The following is a 19,790-nucleotide window of genomic DNA, read 5'->3' as shown; positions in this document are numbered from 1 at the left end:
GCCCGCCAAGGAATGATGTCTGCTCGAGGGGACTTCCTCAATTATGCTCTGTCTCTAATGCGGTCTCATAATGATGAGCATTCTGATGTTCTTCCAGTTTTGGATGTTTGTTCATTGAAGCATGTGGCATATGTTTTTCAAGCCCTTATATATTGGATTAAAGCAATGAATCAGCAGACAACATTGGATACACCTCAACTGGAACGCAAAAGGTATCCATACTTGCCATGAGGTTGGTTTAAGAAATACTTACTTGCTCACAGTGTGGTCTTCATTAGTACATTGTCTGATATTTTGAGTAAGGAGAACAACATTGCAAAAGAGAAATAGTACAGGAAATTTTATGGGGGAAAGTGAGCTTGAACCTATCCAACCTTTCACCGTAGATACTCTCTTCACTTAAAACAGGAAACTTAAGAATCCAGGTTGAGCTTTTTGCTTGAGATAGTTTGGCCTGGTCGTTTATCATGTTTTCTATTACAGTTCGTATCATCACTGTTTCTTGGTGTGATTAGCTTTATGCTTCTGTTTGGGCCTATTTTATATTTGTAGTACATTTGGCTGGTTAGTCTACCATTCCCAGAGTCTGAAACTTTATCATAGTGTTTGAAGTTGTTAAGTAACAGACCTTTGCAGTGTCTTTTGCTTACATAGTTCCAATCATCTTTGCTCCTGTTCATATTGCGCAAATATTTCATGTAAAATGACTCATTTGTCTTTTTAAAGGACACGAGAACTCTTGGAACTGGGTATTGATAATGAAGATTCAGAACATGAAAATGATGATGACACCAATCAAAGTTAGTGTACAGAAAATCTGCTAATCTACTTCAAGAAATGGCTGCCTCAGTAGTTCCCCTTCAAGCTTTTTAACTTCATTATTTTCTGTCTGGGTGGGAATTTCTCTTTTCTTCTCTATGTCCCATTTCTTGCCTTTTCTGTCCATTTTTCTTTATATATCCTCGCATAAGTTGCTTCATAATAAGGATGATTGAAGAAATGTTACAAACTTTTCAACAGTCACTTTTTAAAAATGTTACCTTTGTATCACTCCTTTGCATTTCTTTTAGTTTTGTTTACCTTCACTTTTAAGTATGTAGGCACTACATTAAAGTCCTAGCAGAACCTTTATGAATGTTGATGCAAAATAAATTTAGTCAAGAAAATGAGAGATAACCAATTATAACTCCTAAATATCTAAATTTTTTAACAATGCAATAAAAAGACAATATTTGAAACTCATGAAATTTTGGAGTCTGTTTGTAGTTTTCTGCAGTCTATTTTTAGTTTTCAGCTATTATTTCAAGTGGAATTAAAAATTTTTTAAAGGGAGGCGAATCAGGTAGTCCACTTGCCTCTTAATTTTCAGCCAGTACTTTTATTTAGTCCAAGGGAAGACAACTTACCTAACTAGCTAGTTTCTGAGACCTCAGTTGTCGCTCACTGCTATTTCCGCAGCACATTGTATGCATGGCTCAAAGTTTAATTTCAGTAGGGGGAGTTGGTGTGCTGACTTCCTATTGGGATGCATGAGTGCCTAGAGAATTCTTCGTTTATCTTCTAAAGGAAGCAGAACTTACAAGTAAGCAAATACTCAGATTTCAGCTCCTTACCATCTCCTCTTTGGGGAGCCATGTGTGAGCCGGGTCCTGAATATGCTCAGGAATCTAGCTGTCTTCAGGTCTGAACCTCTAGAGAGATAAAGAGGAGGACATTCCATCTAATACACAATGGAAGAACATTTATTACCGCTAAAAATTTTTTGGCAAGTTTTTATTGTTATTTAAAATACACATAACATGAAATTTACCATTGTAACCTCCCCCCCTTTTTTTTTTGACATTATTTTATATTAGTTTCAGGCCACTGTAACCCTTTTAAACTGCTAATATTTTAAACTATCACTTAAAAATGTCAAAATTTTGGATTATTAACTTGTTTTTGAGTGGCATTAATATTTATAGAGATAATAAGAATTTTGGATTGAGCAGATTAAGGTTCTTTTATCCTTCCTTAATAATTAATTTTTCTAAAACCCACACATTTTATCTTTTGATGTTTAGGTGCTACTTTGAATGATAAGGATGATGACACTCTTCCTGCAGAAACTGGCCAAAACCATCCATTTTTCCGGCGTTCAGATTCCATGACATTCCTTGGGTGTATACCCCCAAATCCATTTGAAGTGCCTCTGGCTGAAGCCATCCCCTTGGCTGATCAACCACATCTGTTGCAGGTTAAATAAACTGGTCTTAAAGATTCTTTTTAATTGGCTTTATTATTTTTGTAAGTGTTCAATATAACCAGAATATTTCTGTTAAAATTCCAGCCAAACGCTAGGAAGGAGGACCTTTTTGGCCGTCCAAGTCAGGGTCTTTATTCTTCATCTGCTAGTAGTGGGAAGTGCTTAATGGAGGTTACAGTGGACAGAAACTGCCTTGAGGTAAGATAGTAAAAATATCTGCAATGTATTTGTGAATGAGCACTGTCCCAGCATCAGGGTTTTGGGAAATTTATTAATTCAGAATATTCTATATCCCCAAATAATTGAAGCATCAGAAATTCCTGTTTTATGACAATAAAAAGAATTCTACCTGTTAATTAGCTTGCTTTGAGACTAACTTATACATCAGGTTACTTCATCTATAAAATGGCAGTTTCATTATGTGCTCTGCCCCTTTCACAGAGTTGATTGTTGTAATGCTGCTGAAAATTTAAAATTATATAAATACATATAAATATATATACAAAGACATATTTTATAAATGAGCATATCTGCCCCTTTCACAGAGTTGATTATTATAATGCTGAAAATTTTAAGTTATATGTATAGGTATTTTTTATATATGAGCATATGTAATATTAGCTTGAAACTTTCAATCTAGAATATGAAAAAATAAAGTAATAATGGTAACATTCTATATCCTGGGCACTGTCTCAGTTAATCTTTATAACTATTGGGTAAAGAATGTTATCTTGGTTTTGGGTAAGAAATTGAGGCTTGGAGAAATTACGTAAATTTCATGTGGGAATGTTTTATTGTTATACAGCTAGTTAAGTAGAAGGTCTAGTTTTTCAATAAAAATTTGATGTGAGGCTAAAATTTATACCATATTGTTTCTCTGATGAAAAAGTAACGTGCTTAAGAACAGGCATGAAAGAAATTTAGTTGGATAGAATTTTTTATTATCTAAATGATAAAGGAGAATACAATACTGAAAAGATTGAAAATGCATAAGAGACTTAAGTAACCACAGTTATTATAAAGATTTTTTTAAAAGTTCTCAGAGGCTGCTGTGGTAAATGTGCTGGAATTTGGTGGTCATTGAGGGGAATCATAAGAAACAGGCTGCATCTTTGTAGTTGAAATGCCAGAAAGGAATAACCTCACTTCTGTGAGATTTCTGTGGAGTATTAGTAAGTCAAAAAGGAAATCTAGTCATTTTTATTTTAATGTGTAACTTTTAAATGTAAAAATTTATAGGTTCTTCCAACTAAAATGTCTTATGCTGCCAATTTGAAAAATGTAATGAACATGCAAAATCGGCAAAAAAAGGAAGGGGAAGAACAGAACATGGTGCCTGAAGAAGCCGAGAGTTCAAAACCAGGGCCATCTGCTCATGATCTTGCTGCACAACTGAAAAGCAGTTTACTAGCAGAAATAGGACTGACTGAAAGTGAAGGGCCACCTCTTACGTCTTTCAGGTATTTGCTAAGTGAAGATAGTTTTTCTGTTGCATACTTTATGACCTTTATGTAATTCTCATAAGAATTTTTAATTAGGAATTTTAGAATTTTCTGTTTATTTCATTTATACATAAAAGGATTAAATTTATTGTATTATTTCTGTGTTTCCTAGGTTATGACCAGATATTTAAATACTGAATTTGAATTTTCTGGATTTTGTATTTTTGTGACTATTTTGTCATTGATTGGCATTCTGATTTTCGCCTCAGTTTATTGAGATTCTAAAGACTATGTTTTTAATGTTTAGTGCTAAAAGTATATATTCATGTCAAATTGCCGGTTATGGACTTGTTACCAGCAGCTCAGCTAAAGGGAGCATGTGAATAACTGGAAAGAGGTTTCTAGATTTTTGGCTCTCACATTTGCTTGGGCTCCTTTGCCAGGTCCGCAGGTGATAATTCTCTTGCAAGAGGTGATAGTTCTTTACTTTCCCAGTAAAAATTTGCCAGCATATATACTGTGGCTCAGTATGGCTAATCACCAAATGATTATAAAGTATCTGCTTTATGCTCTATGTTTTCTGGTTATGTGATGTCTAATAATTTTTTTTGCTTAGAGGGAATTAAGCTAGTTTAGGAAACTGTATACACTTTATATACATGGTCTAACAACCATAAATAGCAAGAAATAATTGTGGATTGGGTGGCCCAAATTTCTTAGAGACAATATGCTTGAACTGAGATGGTTGGAATGTGTAGAAGCAGATAGTCTGATAGAAGAATTAGAGGTAGGGAGAAAAGTTAGAAAGCTGTTATTAGTTCTGGCTAGTGGTAAAAAAGGGGCTGAAGTAGAATATTGTCTTTGCGGATGGAAAGGAAATCATGGAAAAGAAGAGAAAGAAGCTCATAAAGGACTTGATCAATCTCAAGAAATGGGGAAGAAAAATTAGACTTTGTTTCAAGTTGGTGCCGTAGGGAAGTAGATGTTACTGCTGAAAGAAGTCAGGAGGTAATGTGGTTGTAGCGAACAGGTCAGGTTTATCATGTTGAATCAGTTGAGTATCATTGAAGTGGATATATTTAACATTGGAAATTCTGGTTCATTGTGAAAGTATGTCCTAGAGAGGGGTCTGGGAATCACTTACATGGAGATGGACCTTGTACTTGAAGGAGAGGAAGTAAAATGAAAGATGAAGATAGGAAGCAGCCTGGGGATATATCCTTACATAAAGGTCAGAGGGAAAATGGAATAAAAATGAGAAGTTTTGTGAGGAATCAGTAGTTAGAGAATGTTCTCCATCAGAGAAGATGTGGTTTGAAGTACTTAAAACCTCAGAATTACTAAGAGACCAGGTAAATTACTGTCAGTGACCAAAAGTCGAGGAATTTTTAGAGCTGGCTAAATTACTTTCCCCTGCCCTCCTTAAACTTTTTACAGGCCACAGTGTAGCTTCATGGGAATGGTTATTTCCCATGACATGCTGCTAGGACGTTGGCGCCTTTCATTAGAACTGTTCGGCAGAGTGTTCATGGAAGATGTCGGAGCAGAACCTGGATCAGTATGTATTTTCAGCACTTTAAAATTCTGTTTTGCCTGTGTACATATTTCAGAGAATAATTCTGTCATACACTTTTTTTTAAGATCCTAACCGAATTGGGTGGTTTTGAGGTAAAAGAATCAAAATTCCGTAGAGAAATGGAAAAACTGAGAAATCAGCAGTCAAGAGATTTATCACTAGAGGTAAAGGTATTTAGATTTTCTTATACTATACATATAGCATGCCATTCATACAAAGTTTAAAGACAAAAATTAACAACTTTTCTTAAGGGACATGTGTGATTCAAAATTAAAGAAAATAAATGGTAATCATCAAATTTATAGTGGCTATCTCTGGCACTTGGCTTCTACGTATCTTCTAAGGATGATCAATGAGTTTTTTGTTTTAGTTTGTTTCTTTTAAGTATCAGTATGAACACATGGATTTAAATGTTTTTGATGTTCTTCATTCCATTGAGGATATTATTTCAGTTGATACGCAAATTGTCTTTTCTTTGGCCGGTGGGAGTCCTAGGTCCTTTTGGTTTCTGAGTCCTTTTTACGTGACTTCAATAATCTTTGATAACTTCCTTACTTTTTGATATTTCTCATCTGCGTATTTTCTGTCATAGACCTTCAATCAGCCATTTCTTCAAGAAGCCCTATTCCTTTTATTAGGAAATTCTATTTTGAGATTATAATCTGGGCTCTAGGGTTGCTCTCTGACCACTGGATAGAGCTAGGAAATGCTTTTTTTAAAAAATTACATCATGAGTTCATACTGGTACTCCCAGTTCAAATTCAAGATTGAGGACCACAAGGTTGTTTTGTTTATTTTCACCTCTTAGTCTTTCTCTTCCTTTCTTCCGAATTGAATATCCGACTTGCCAACAACACTGATGAGAAATCACTCATTTACTTTTATCTCACAGCATACACACAGCAGTCTTAGAATCACAATGTCAGTACTACCACCAACAAAATGACGATTGAAAATGGCTTAATTAACAGCCATTTGAGAAGGGAAAAAATAGCTTAAGATTTATTTGAGTCTTTTGTCCTTAGAACATCCAGTTGGAGATGTACTGTTAAATTACTTTGTTTTAAAATCACTTTAAAGAATTCCTCATTCTTTTTGCTACCATCTCCTATGTATAATTAGGGTCTTTTTTTTCCATTTTGCTTTTAGTTTTTAGGGATTGCCTTCTCCCCGCCCGCCCCCTTTTTTTTTCTTTTGTTTCATAATTAATGTAAAATATCTACAATGTTGCAAGGTCAGCTCTACAGAAAAGATGTATGTATTCTGAGAAATCTAGTTTCTAATCCTATCTCTCTTACCGTGTCCCTCACCCAAATTTTTTATTAGTGTTTATTTCCTTCCCCTCTTTTAAAAAATATAATTTTTTAATGGTATGCATGTGTATTCATTACCAATCTCTCTCTCCCATAATAAATGCATGCTATACATTTATTCCATCGTGCTTTTCCCAGTTAAGAGTGTATCTCAGGATAAAGCCATAGCTGTATTTAGAGATATTCTGCATTCCTTTTATAGCTGTTTAGTCTTAGTATACTGCATTTTATGGTTATATCAGTTTTTTTCAGCCAGTCTCCTATTGATAGACATTTGAGTTTGTTTTCAGTCTTTTGCTTTTACAAATAGTGGTGTGATGAATAGCCTCATGTATGTTTCTCTTTTGGGTTAGTGTGTCTTTGAGACAGATTCCTAGACAGGGAACCTAGACATGAGTCAAAGGGTGTGTACATGTATAATTTTACCAAATGATGGCAAGCACCTCTGCATAATGGTTCCATATTTTTACACTTTTAACATCAATACAAGAATGCCTGATTCCTCACAGTCTTGCCAGCGATTATCAAATTTTTAGATTTTTGTCAATCTGATAAGAAATGACATTTCAGTGTAGTTTTAATTTGCATTTCTCTTATTATGAGGAAATTAAACATTGTTTCATATATTTAAAGACACTTTTTTCTGTGAACTCTTTGTTGATTTCTCTTGCCCATTTTTTCTGTTGTTTTCTTCAGTTTTTTAGAAGCACTTTATCTTTAGATGATATGCATATTACTCATGAATATGTATCTTTGTAATAGAAGGTGCAGATATTTTTCCCAGTTTGTTATTTTTCCTTACTTCGCTTGTGGTATTCTATCACCCAAAGAATGCCCACATTTTCTTCTAGTATTTGCTTTGCTATTTAAAAAAATTTTTTTTATACTTCTGGTCTACCTGAATTTATTCTGTCTGGTGTATTCCAAAATTAAATGAATTGCTGTTTTCTAGTAGACCTTTTAAGAAAGTGTTAGAATTGAGTTAAATTCCATTATCCTGATATAATACAAGACATTTTTATGTGCTTTAGAATATTGTTTATTTGGAATGTAAAGCTTCTGAGAACCCAGATTGCTTTGTAGTCATTTAAATTGTCAAGGAAAAGCTAAAATTAGATTTTCCAGTTTTACACAGAAAAATTTTAAGGTGGTTTCCAGCACTGAATTTACTACTTTTTGATTTAATAGGTTGATCGGGATCGAGATCTTCTTATTCAGCAGACTATGAGGCAGCTTAACAATCACTTTGGTCGAAGATGTGCTACTACACCAATGGCTGTACACAGAGTAAAAGTCACATTTAAGGATGAGCCAGGAGAGGGCAGTGGTGTAGCACGAAGTTTTTATACAGCCATTGCACAAGCGTTTTTGTCAAATGAAAAATTGCCAAATCTAGATTGTATTCAAAATGCTAACAAAGGCACTCACACAAGTAAGTACTCTACAGATAACAAGCATCATACAGATTCTTTCCTTGTTTGACAGAAACAATAATAATCATGGTTATATGTATTTATAGTGGGAGAACTTTAGTGTGCATTTACATTTTTTATGTAAATTTTAGATGAATGATTTAATCTTGTTTAATTGATAATTTAGCAGTTTACTCTTACTGCTACGTTTCTTTTCATTAGTGTTTGTGATTGTACTAGTGAGTTTCTCATGTCAATTGTTATAGGTTTGAGAGTGAGAAGTTGTAAGCTAATAATACAAAAGTTCAACAAGCAGATTGCAGTATTTCCCCCACCCCTGTATTTAATCGGTGTAGATACTTGAGAAGAAAATACTGTTCTCTAGAGCAGTGCTATTCAAAGTATGATTTGTAGAGTTGCTGGTTCCTAATGAGATATGGAGCTTGCAACCAGATGTAAATTGGCTACGTCTCTAACTTCACTGTTTACTTTAGCCTGACTGTTTCGGTAGTAAGATTTCTGTTAACTTCCTGGTGCATGCTCTTTACCTCCTCCAGGACCAGCACTTTGGGATTAGGACTCTTGCCTAATTTTCAAGATTATAGTTAGCAAATTAAAAAATCTGCGAAAATTACAAAACCCTTAAGTAGGTGATAATTTGTGATTCATGTAAAGTAGGAGCAGAATAGTGTCAGCCTTGTAGAGGGAGGGATAGCTATTGATGGAGAGGAAGTTACTAAGAAAATCCTGTCTGCTACTTAGGCTGTAGATATATTTTATTTGGGTTCTGTAAATTACCACCGTAGAGGCTGAATTAGCTTAGAAAGGATTGAGGATGAAAAGACGGGGAGGTGAGTGGGAGGGGGAGTGTATTAGTTTCACCTTTTGACTTTATACAGTCCTATAAATAAGGAATTGGCAAATGTGAATGAGGAATCCTAGGGAGTCATAACATTTCTGCATATTCTTTAGGAAACCATACTCTGGCTTATGTTTAAGGTTTTAAAAATAGTAATAGCTAATGTTCTGGGTGGCCTATAAACAGATACTGAGTGAACATCTGTTACATGCTAGGTACATTCTGCACAATTGGCCTCCAACCTGCAAAACTAGAGAGAGAGTGAGAAAAAGATAGATAGTAAGAAAGATGATCTTCAGCTGTTATAATGTTTGGTAATGTCTTCACATTGACTTTAAAGTAGTTGCATTTACATTCATCTAAACAAACTATATTTCCTATTTTCTTCCAGGTTTAATGCAGAGATTAAGGAACAGAGGAGAGCGGGATCGGGAAAGGGAGAGAGAAAGGGAAATGAGGAGGAGCAGTGGCTTGCGAGCAGGTTCTCGGAGAGATCGGGATAGGTGAGATAATTTTCTTTCTTTTGTTGAATTCCACCTTTTCGGATGAATTTGACAGATGCCTGTAAAGAAAATACTCTCAGCTATGGACTATTTATTAGAAAATGAATGTTTCGGTATTTGGATATAAATACATAGTAACCGAAATAGTTTAACCATCTGTTGTTAAAATATTCCACTTTAAAAACCAAGGGGCGGTTGCAGTTATATTGTCTTTTATTTATCCCACTCAAGTTCCTAAGTTTTTGAAATTTTTGTTAACTTTATATCATTCTTAAATTTGTTTTATAATTGTGGCAATTATGTTATGTAAACCTTTTAATTTTTCTCGTTAAGATGGTTGGCATTTAACTTTTGACTAAAATTTCCAGGAATTATAAGTGGGCTCTTGATTTCTGGTACTTTAAAGTCCTCTCATTTAGAATCAAATTGAACTATGCATTGTGAATTTATAGATTTTCAGGTGACAAAATTTAGGTAATCTTTCATTGCTGTCGTCTGTTTAGGCATTCTTCTACCCTGGTGCCACAACAGGAGCAACCTCTGCGCTCCAGTTTTCTGACTTCTTTACTAGTTGTGCTGATATTTTCATTTTGCAGACAGGAAATGAAGTCATAATGGATTCGTTCTTCTTTCAGAGACTTTAGAAGACAGCTTTCTATTGACACTAGGCCCTTCAGACCAGCCTCTGAAGGGAATCCTAGTGATGATCCTGATCCTCTGCCAGCACATCGTCAGGCGCTTGGGGAGAGACTTTATCCCCGTGTACAAGCAATGCAACCAGTATGTACAGTGCACTTAGCTGCTACTTAACTGGCTATGTGCCATTTTTGTTTTTGAATTAAAGTGGGTATTTTAAAAAAATTGCAGTTATTTGCAAGCCATGTGGTTGAGAACTGTAGTAAGAAGGAAGCTTAGGAGGGTAACTGTGAATATAGCTTGATGTTTATTTGATTTTCCTACCTATGCTTGGTTAGCATTCTACCCAATAGGCTCCTCGTGTACATAAAGAATTATCTGTGCATTGTATTTATTTGTACTCCTATTTGTACATGTTATTGTTAAATTTTAAAGCAGACTTTTTATCTGTTATCAACCTGTAGCTAGAACACACTGCAAATACTGTACTTCAGTGCTGATAAATATTGCAAGAAAATTTTTATTTTGAATGTTCTGTCAGAGGTTTCTTTCATGTAATATGGAACAAACTAGTGTTTTCTGTCTTTATATATAACTCTATGCACATGTTATAGCAAAAGAATAAAACAGAAACCCAATTATATTTCTCAAAGTAAATCTTTAGCCTTAAATATAGGCATCTTTTTCTCTCTTTTCCCCCCTTCACTTTTTCCCTCCCTTTCTCTTTTTTCTACTCTAAATGAAAGAAATGTTTCTGGCTCTCTGATAAAACATAAAAACGTGGAAATTGAGTATTTATATGTTTACTCATGAACATTGAAAACCTTACAAAAAGGTTGTTATAGAGCAGTGCTATTAAACTAGCTTTAACAAGACTATGCTAGTGCATGGACTTTTGATTCCCTACTAAAATTCTCCATAATTAAGCTTCTAGTTTAATAAAATACTCTACTGGTTCAGAAATTTTTGAATTGTTACCGAAGTTTCTTACACTTCTTTGTTTTTTTTGGGTGGGGGAGCATAAAAATTGCTGATTTAGACAAGAGGTTTCAAGTAGGGGCAAGTAACATTTATTCATCATTTACAGGCATTTGCAAGTAAAATCACTGGCATGTTGTTGGAATTATCTCCAGCTCAGTTGCTTCTCCTTCTAGCAAGTGAAGATTCTCTGAGAGCAAGAGTGGATGAAGCCATGGAACTCATTATCGCACATGGACGGTAATGCGTGCACTGGAAAGGCATTTGAGTTTAAACAGCAGCTGCTTTATTATTAGGATGTGGGTGCCACTGTATCTTAGAATGTATGCTATAAAACAGCATAAGACTTCAAATGGTTTTTAAAGAGATGGCTTAAAATCCATGAGTGAGACAGCTGAGTTTCACACGTATTAGAAAGGTAGAGTTTTAACAGTCCCTTAGGTTCTGAAGATCTTTTATGTATCTGATATTTAGAAATTACTTATAAGAAGTACATCTCAAATTCTCCACCAAGATATCCCTCATGGCAGAAACCAAATATGTCAGTGAATTGGGATATAGTCCCTGAGTTCTTGCCATAAGCATGAAATTTGTTTTAGACCTCCTGATGTATCTTAATCCATGCATGTTTTTGCTTTCCATTGTGTAATATATTTGTTTTAATATAAAAATTGTAACTTCGAACAGTTAAATTACCCTTCTTTTTCTAAGGTGACAAGTTAAAGTAACATTAGGAAGATATATGTCATACTTATTCTGTGTCTTCTATCCTGGGGCTATTCTAATACCTAGTTTGAGGCTCTGAACTATTAATTATTTTAGATGAAAATTTCTTTTTTTCTTCCTACTCTTGACTCTGAATAAGGAACTTATTAGATATAGTCTAAGCACTGAAACTGAACAGCTACTTCACTGTTTCAGAGTCTTTGAATGCTTCAAGCCAAAGACTACTGCTAGAAGTTATTTTCTTTATTAACTATTGTTTATCTTCTCTACTTTATATACTGTTCCTTTATTCCTTTTCTGTGTCTCTGGAGGTGTGAGCACGCTGATATAGCTCAGCCCATTATAGAGAAGTTTAGAGGAATGTACATTTTTGATAAAAAGGTTTTTGTAAATACATGTAAAGTTTGCTAATTTAGTAGTGTTTTCTGTGGAATGCAAATAATATATTGAGTGCTTTCACCTGGCTTACGGAGTGAACAGTGAATTTGTTAGTATTCTAGAATAATACACTAAAGAATTTGATTTGTATTGCGATTGCTCTCTGAACATTTTCTTGTTCCTTACAGTGCTCCCCCTGAGCTTAAGTTTCAGCATCCCTATGAAGATTGCATTTATTTTGTCTTAGCCTCTAGCTCATTATCTTTAATCATACATGTAGCATCTGATGTTTTTCTTGTGTATTATTAACTTTTCTGCTCCTAGAACTGCCTTAAGACTAGTAAGTGTCCTGGATATTTATTTCAAAACTTAAATGTGTTTATAAATTCTTATAAATTTAAATTCATATGGTTTCTCTATACTGAATTCTATAAATTACAGTTACTTGGAATGTGAAAGGCTTTTTGTTTGTTTTTAGGGAAAATGGAGCTGATAGTATCCTAGATCTTGGATTATTAGACTCCTCAGAAAAGGTACAGGTAAGGGATATTTTGTACATGTGACAATAAGCACTTGGAATTTACAGAAGAGGAAGAAAGCCATATTTCTGAAAAATGTGTCTTTATGAGTAAAATGCTTGACTACAGTAGAGAAAAAGCAAAGATAGGTATAAAGTTGTCGTGTACAGAATCAAGTAATAAGATTGGTTTAGTTAAGGCTCATTATAGCCCTACTCACTGGCTACCTCCATTTGAGCTCAGCCTGAATTAAGCTTTAATTTAGAGGTGTCATGAATTCATAGCAGAGAAGGAGAGAGGAGTATGGAATCCTAGAGCTTATTCCTCAAAGAGGCGGTGAGTGCCAAAGATACAGAAAAAAATGTGATATATGGTATAGCAGTAAGGAAGGCTTTTAGTATGTGATGTATTTCATTCTTAAGCTACTTGAGAACTTCATTGTCAGCCAAGTTGGAACAAATCCAATATTGTTTTATCTCTTTCACTGCTTATAACTGAAAACTGGACAAAATACAAAATGGAACTGCTGAGGATCCCAAAAGATAAACAGTAGTATACAGATTGGAGAGGGAAATCAAAACTTGAAAAACAACTTGTATGGCATTGTTTGAAGGAGGAGTGTAAAACTGATCACTGTTATTCCATTTTAGCTGGAAGGCAGAGCAAAGGCTTTGAGAACTATAGTATAGACCACCGTCCAAGTCCCAGACTACCCCAAATGGTGAATATGCAAGGCAGACTCTAAACAATATAATACAGGGCTTTGACAACTTAATTAGTATGGGAACCACTACATGGAAGGTGACACTTCCAATCTGAACCTAGCCAAGGTGATCGCCTTCTAAAGCCAAAACACATCAACGTTCTCCATATCATTTTAACAAGACTCAGGTTTTACAACTTAATATTCAAAGTGTCAGGATAAATTCCAAAATTACTCAACATACGAAGAACCAATAGATGCTAACTTCGAGATGACCCACTTGTAGGATTTATCAAAGACTTTGTGTCATGTTCTAAGAGGTAAAAGTAAACACTCTAAGGAATGGCAAGATAGAGGTTCTAAGTAGAAAAATGGAAACTTTATAATAGAATGAAAGGGAAGTTTTAGAATTAAAAGTATAATGTCTGAAAGGAAAAAAAAATCACTGGATAGGTCAATAGAAGAATGAAGGTGACAGGAAAGAGTCATTTAAAGGGAGCTAGAAATGATCCATTCTGAAATAAAGAGAGAGCAGCTTTCAAACAAAAGAACAGTTTCAGGAACTTGTTGGGACTATCTCAAAAGATCACACATGTTCGTGTCATTGGAATACCCAGAAGAAGAGGAGAAACAGCTTGCTATAAGAAAACTATTTGAAGAAATAATTGCTGAAACTTCCTAAATTTGATGCAAGACATAGACTTATAGATTAATGTCAGTGAATCCTTAACAGGAAAGAAAACTATGTCCAAACACATTATAATCAAACTGCTATAAAATGAAGCAGCCAAAGAAGAACAGTGCCTTACAAGAAACAGTGATTTAAAAGACAAGACTGGATTTCTCATCAAAAACTGTGAAGGCCAGAAGTGCTTTAAGAATTATCAAGCCAGAATTCTATCTATATCAATTGAAAATATCTTTAAAGAATTAAGGTGAAAGAAGCTACTAGTTTCATTAAGTGATTTTATTTAAATAAACAGAGAAGTTAGACTTAAAATATGCACAAGCTTTGAAATATCAGTTCTAGAAAAATGAATTTAAAAGTTTATTACTCTATACATATTTATTTAAATATGAATGTTACCTTACTTCACTTTGAGTGATTTTAGTTGAAATGTTTTGTTTTTAAAATTAATCTGACACTGTTTATTAAGGAAAACCGAAAGCGTCATGGCTCTAGTCGAAGTGTAGTAGATATGGATCTAGATGATACAGATGATGGTGATGACAATGCCCCTTTGTTTTACCAACCTGGAAAAAGAGGATTTTATACTCCAAGGCCTGGCAAAAACACAGAAGCAAGGTTGAATTGTTTCAGAAACATTGGCAGGTAAAATAACTCTAATCTTGTATTTAACTTTTTTTTGAGTTTATGAGACTTTGTAAAATAATATTTGTTTTTACAATGTGTATATACTAATTACTACTGACTAAAAATGAAGCTATAGAAAATTTCTCAAAATATACTGTATGTATATTGTGTTTTTATATGAGGGGTTATACATGTTCTAGAATTATTTTTGAATTTAAATATTATTTCTGTGGGGTTTTTTTAGGATTCTTGGACTGTGTCTGTTACAGAATGAACTATGTCCTATCACATTGAATAGACATGTGATTAAAGTGTTGCTTGGTAGAAAAGTAAGTGATTTTAATGAACCTAACTGCTTTTACAATTGCAAAGTTTTTCTTTTATAAAATAATTATATACTGGTATATTGTTTATGGCATTAACTTAAATATTAAGTTTTAAAGCATCATAGCCGTTGTAAATCATTTTCAAGCATTTTCTTTAATCAAACCCACTGATTATTGTTTTCTGTTAATACAACAATATCATATTTTTTTATTTTTATTTTTTTTACAACTCTGACCCTATTAAATTCTTAAAAGTGTTCCTACTAAAATGTTCTTATGCAAAGAAGAACTGGAATTAAAGCTCAGCAACAGAGAAATGTTGATATATCGAGCTTTTAAAAAGGTTTATAGAAAAGATCGTGGAATCAAATAGACTCAAGTTTAACCCAATGACATGATCTTCGGCAAGTTATTGAATTCCTCTGAGCATCAGATTTGTCATCTGGAATTAATAATCTATATTTTATGATGATTGGACATTTAAAACCAGTTGCTCAGCAGAATCATTATTTAATAATTAGTGCTGGATTTTTCAAATAAATTATACTGGAACTTTTAAAAATTACACAAATGGCTTTAAATTTTTTCAAAAAGTATACTTTTTACACTTTAAAAATTAAATGTATTACCAGAACCAATGATTTATTAAGTTTTACCTCTTTCAATCAGTTATATATTTAGTGTCAAATTTTTCTTTACATCTTTATTCTTATCATAGATTTTAATTTAATGGATTCAGTAAAGATGTTTCTTTTATAATTTTCATATGATTACTTTCTTAGGTCAATTGGCATGATTTTGCCTTTTTTGACCCTGTGATGTATGAGAGTTTGCGGCAACTTATCCTTGCTTCTCAGAGTTCAGATGCTGATGCTGTTTTCTCAGCAATGGATTTGGCATTTGCAATTGACCTGTGTAAAGAAGAAGGTGGAGGACAGGTAAAAGAATTACATAGTTTTATCTTACTATGGAAACAATTTAGATAGATAGAGACGGAGAGAAACAGGGACAGACCAGAAACAGAAAAAAAAACACAGTAGGAGATTAACAGAAGAGATACTGGTCAGATATAGAATTATCTTTATATTTAAAAATATTAGGACTGTTAACTTATTACTGCTTGACAAAATTGCTTTTAAATGGCACTGCTAACTTTTTCACAGGTTGAACTTATCCCTAATGGTGTAAATATACCAGTGACTCCTCAGAATGTGTATGAGTATGTGCGGAAATATGCAGAACACAGAATGTTGGTAGTTGCAGAACAGCCATTACATGTAAGTGTTTTCTAGAAAGTGTTACTTGATCTGATGAGGCTGTCTGTATTCCTTGTGGTAAACTAGCTCACAGTATATTCAGTATGCCTATAAAAAGTCAAAAATTTTAAAACCAAGTGAATTTATTTATAATGTAAATTATACCTGAATCCATATGTATTATTCATTTTTCTTTTGGGTAAAACTACTTGGGAAAAACCATGTAATCATCAGAAAATTAATTTGGTGGGCAAAAGTTTGGAAAAAATGCTTATGGACTGAAATGACTGCCATTTTGGGGTCCTGTGACCACCCATACTTTTGCTGACCCCATTAGATGGACTCCTAAGACTCAGAGGCAGTTGTACTCATAGTCTTGGTTTATTAGAGCAAAAGGACTCTCAGCAAGGGCAGAGTCTGGAGGCATCCAGGTGCTGGTTTCCAAAGCTCGCTCTCTGGGGACAGGGGTTGTCACAAAGAACACACTTCCTTCAGTGGATTACAGCAACACACGTGCAGTGTTTGTGCTTAGGGAAGCCTACTTAAGAGTCAGCCCAGGGTTTTTAATTGGAGGCCAGTCTCATAAGCATTTTCTGCCTGTACAACCAGCCATGATTACTGAAAATCAAACTCTCAGAGGAAAACACATGTTTATTCTAAATCACATTGTTTGCAAAAATGGTCTTGGCAAGCTGGTACAGCACGGTTTATTGCCCTGGACCTTCAAAACGCCATTATCAGTCAGTAATATAGAGGGAACATTACAAAAACTAACTTCCTAGTCACTAGCCAAGGGCCAATTAGGCCCTTCTAAAGCGCAACATCAGCATTGCCACCTTAACTCTTTCCCCTTCTAGGATAAAATGTTTGTTTATATAGATTTAGGACCGGTAGTGTCGAGTGTTCCTAATCCCTGTGCTGGAAATAATTGTGCAGGCTCTGGAGTCATACTGTCACGGTTCAAATCATGACTGCACCACATCTAGCTGTGGTAATTTCTCAGTAAGCTTCTAGATTTGGGGTTTGTCGGAGGTTTCTTTTCGTCATTATTATACTTTTCCTAGTATGTTGACGGGATAGCACGTTTGACAAATTAAAGCTATTCTTACTTATTCTTACTGGCCTGTTATTAACACAATTTTAAAAATTATTTCAGTTAATGACTAGTATGTAATAAAACTACTTTACTTTTGAAGTGTAGCCTGTTGATGTTGCCTTTTTTCCTCCCTTTGCCTCTCTTTTGGATCTACAAATAAATTCAAAATAGAACTTAATGTTTTTCTCTCTGGCTTAAAATGAGACCTAGTATTCTTAGAGGCTGCTAAAATTAAATATTGGGCTTTACCAACAATAAAAATAACATGGAAATTAAAGAACTGATAGTAATAATAAAGGGTAATTTTTGAAATTCTCTAGGCAATGAGGAAGGGTCTACTGGATGTGCTTCCAAAAAATTCATTAGAAGATTTAACAGCAGAAGATTTTAGGCTTTTGGTAAATGGCTGTGGTGAAGTTAATGTGCAAATGCTGATCAGTTTCACCTCTTTCAATGATGAATCAGGTATGAAATTTTTGAAATGTTTATTTAAGGAATAAGCTGTGTAGTTGGTCAGCCAAAATTTTCTGAGTTTCTAGTTTTTGATATATTTACAGGGCTTGGGAAATGCTATATTACTCAGATCTTTAAGTTTTTTTTACATCATTTTTTATTAAAGATATTGAATGATGATGGCTTAGCATTAGTCTTTTTTTTAAATTTTTTATTGCTTAATATTTCCAGATTTCAAAGAATATATGGTTTGGTATGCATACAAGTAAAATTCTTTGTGGTGAGCAATTGGGTGAAAGAATTTTTATGTACTTATTAAGAAAAAATAATCCATGTGATAATTCCATTGAACTTTCCTGATTCATGTCTCTTAAACTCTCTAATTAAAGAATTTGACTGTATGATGTTATCTTTGTAGAGCTGGACCCGAAGCACACTTTTACAAAGACATAACAGCACACAAACACACAGAGAATCTAGAAAGGATAAAGAGAGATGTAGTGATAATCCTCCCAGAATAATATTTATCTTCAGTGTTTGATTTGCTGCAACTCTTTCTTTTCAAAGTATTGTAGTGTGGGATTAGACTTTTTAGCTGCGACTATACAATAAAACACTGGAAGCTCCAAGAAATTCATTATGAGAGGATTATACCTATAGTCCAAGATTATTGCATACATTAAAGGTACCACTTTTTTCCCCTTTATTTTTAATATTTTGCAAACAGCTTCAGCCAAATTATAGTAGTTAAATTTGGATAAATTTTCTTGTTTTTCCTTCATGCTTGGCAACATATAGGTCATTATATAATAATTTTTGTGCTATATTTTACTATAGTTTTCAGTACTTCTAAGAATTTGTCTCATTTACAAATGAAAAACCTAGAAGGGGAAAGAATATACCTACAGATACTCTGAATATGATTCTTAGATCACCAATATCATTTGGAGCTTTTCAGAAATGCAGAATTTCTGGTTCCTTTCCCCTCTGTTCCCTCAGACCTAGTGAATGAAAACCTGCATCTTAAAAAGATCCCCAAGTGATTTATAAACTCATTAAAATTTGAGAAGCACTTGCTTAAGATCATGAGAAGAGTCGTGACTTAGAGATGGGATTAAGGTCATGTGATTATTAATTTGAGACTGGTGGTTTGTTTTTCTTGGTCATCTTGAGTCAGGATTAACTAACAAACTATAGAGGTTTTACATTATGCAAATGTCCTAATTTCCTGTATTAGGAATTAGACCCTCCCCATCCTAAATAACATTTTAATCATATATATATATATATATTTATAATCAATATTCTAAAAATATAACAACTGATACAGTATATTGAATTTATATTCTTTATTCTTAGGAGAAAATGCTGAGAAGCTCTTACAGTTCAAGCGTTGGTTCTGGTCAATAGTAGAGAAAATGAGCATGACAGAACGACAGGATCTTGTAAGTTCCACAGAATTTGTAGATTGCTATCTGTTCTAGGAATAGAGTAGTTTAATTGTGATATGCATTATTAAACCTATGATTTTAATATTATATATTAACTTAGAAGCACAAATAGAAAATATAAACCTTGATCAAAGTGAGAAGTCTGCCATAAAGTCAGTAAAGTCTGTGTCCAACCTCAAGTATATCTATAACCAAATCAGCCTATTCATTAATCCAGTAGACTTTCTTATAGAAATTTGAGAGACATTTCTTACCCAGAAAACCCCAGAGAAGATCCTTTATACTCATATTAATCATGGTTCCCTTTGACATTTACCCCATCGGACCAGCCTTTGTTCTCAGTAAGCTAAACTATACTACTCACGGAATGTAGAAAAATGATCCCATTTCTAGACATGTCCCCCGATTTTATTTGAGAGGAGAAAATGATTACTTGTGCAGAAAGCACAAAACTTGCAGTTTCCCATTTACCTTCAATTCAGGCAGTAAATTATTTTGAGGAGGGGAGAGTCCTATAGTGTGTTTAGTACTCCTTAACTTTTACATGGGCATACTGCCCCCTCCAAAAAGTCTTCCAGTATTTCTCCACTAATATTTCAGGTTG

The 19,790-nt window shown here is 34.0% G+C and overlaps 1 protein-coding gene across 1 annotated transcript in view; it reads left to right on the top strand.

The window, feature by feature from the left end:
- Positions 1-19,790, top strand: part of UBR5 (ubiquitin protein ligase E3 component n-recognin 5) — a 126,599-nt gene that overhangs the window by 104,542 nt on the left and 2,267 nt on the right. The window contains exons 41-58 of the mRNA XM_011373249.2: positions 1-212; positions 727-800; positions 2,064-2,236; positions 2,330-2,443; positions 3,485-3,705; positions 5,125-5,245; positions 5,329-5,427; positions 7,765-8,008; positions 9,239-9,350; positions 9,986-10,130; positions 11,074-11,204; positions 12,547-12,607; positions 14,447-14,622; positions 14,849-14,933; positions 15,713-15,868; positions 16,094-16,207; positions 17,603-17,747; positions 19,095-19,180. The exon at positions 1-212 is cut by the window's left edge and continues 7 nt beyond it. Coding sequence (XP_011371551.1) covers positions 1-212; positions 727-800; positions 2,064-2,236; positions 2,330-2,443; positions 3,485-3,705; positions 5,125-5,245; positions 5,329-5,427; positions 7,765-8,008; positions 9,239-9,350; positions 9,986-10,130; positions 11,074-11,204; positions 12,547-12,607; positions 14,447-14,622; positions 14,849-14,933; positions 15,713-15,868; positions 16,094-16,207; positions 17,603-17,747; positions 19,095-19,180 — 2,469 coding nt within the window. The remainder of the gene's footprint in view (positions 213-726; positions 801-2,063; positions 2,237-2,329; positions 2,444-3,484; positions 3,706-5,124; positions 5,246-5,328; positions 5,428-7,764; positions 8,009-9,238; positions 9,351-9,985; positions 10,131-11,073; positions 11,205-12,546; positions 12,608-14,446; positions 14,623-14,848; positions 14,934-15,712; positions 15,869-16,093; positions 16,208-17,602; positions 17,748-19,094; positions 19,181-19,790) is intronic.

This window comes from Pteropus vampyrus, unplaced genomic scaffold (assembly GCF_000151845.1).
Source record: "Pteropus vampyrus isolate Shadow unplaced genomic scaffold, Pvam_2.0 Scaffold222, whole genome shotgun sequence".
NCBI classification, from domain to species: Eukaryota; Metazoa; Chordata; class Mammalia; order Chiroptera; family Pteropodidae; genus Pteropus; species Pteropus vampyrus.
This window is presented reverse-complemented; position numbering and strand designations above follow the sequence as displayed.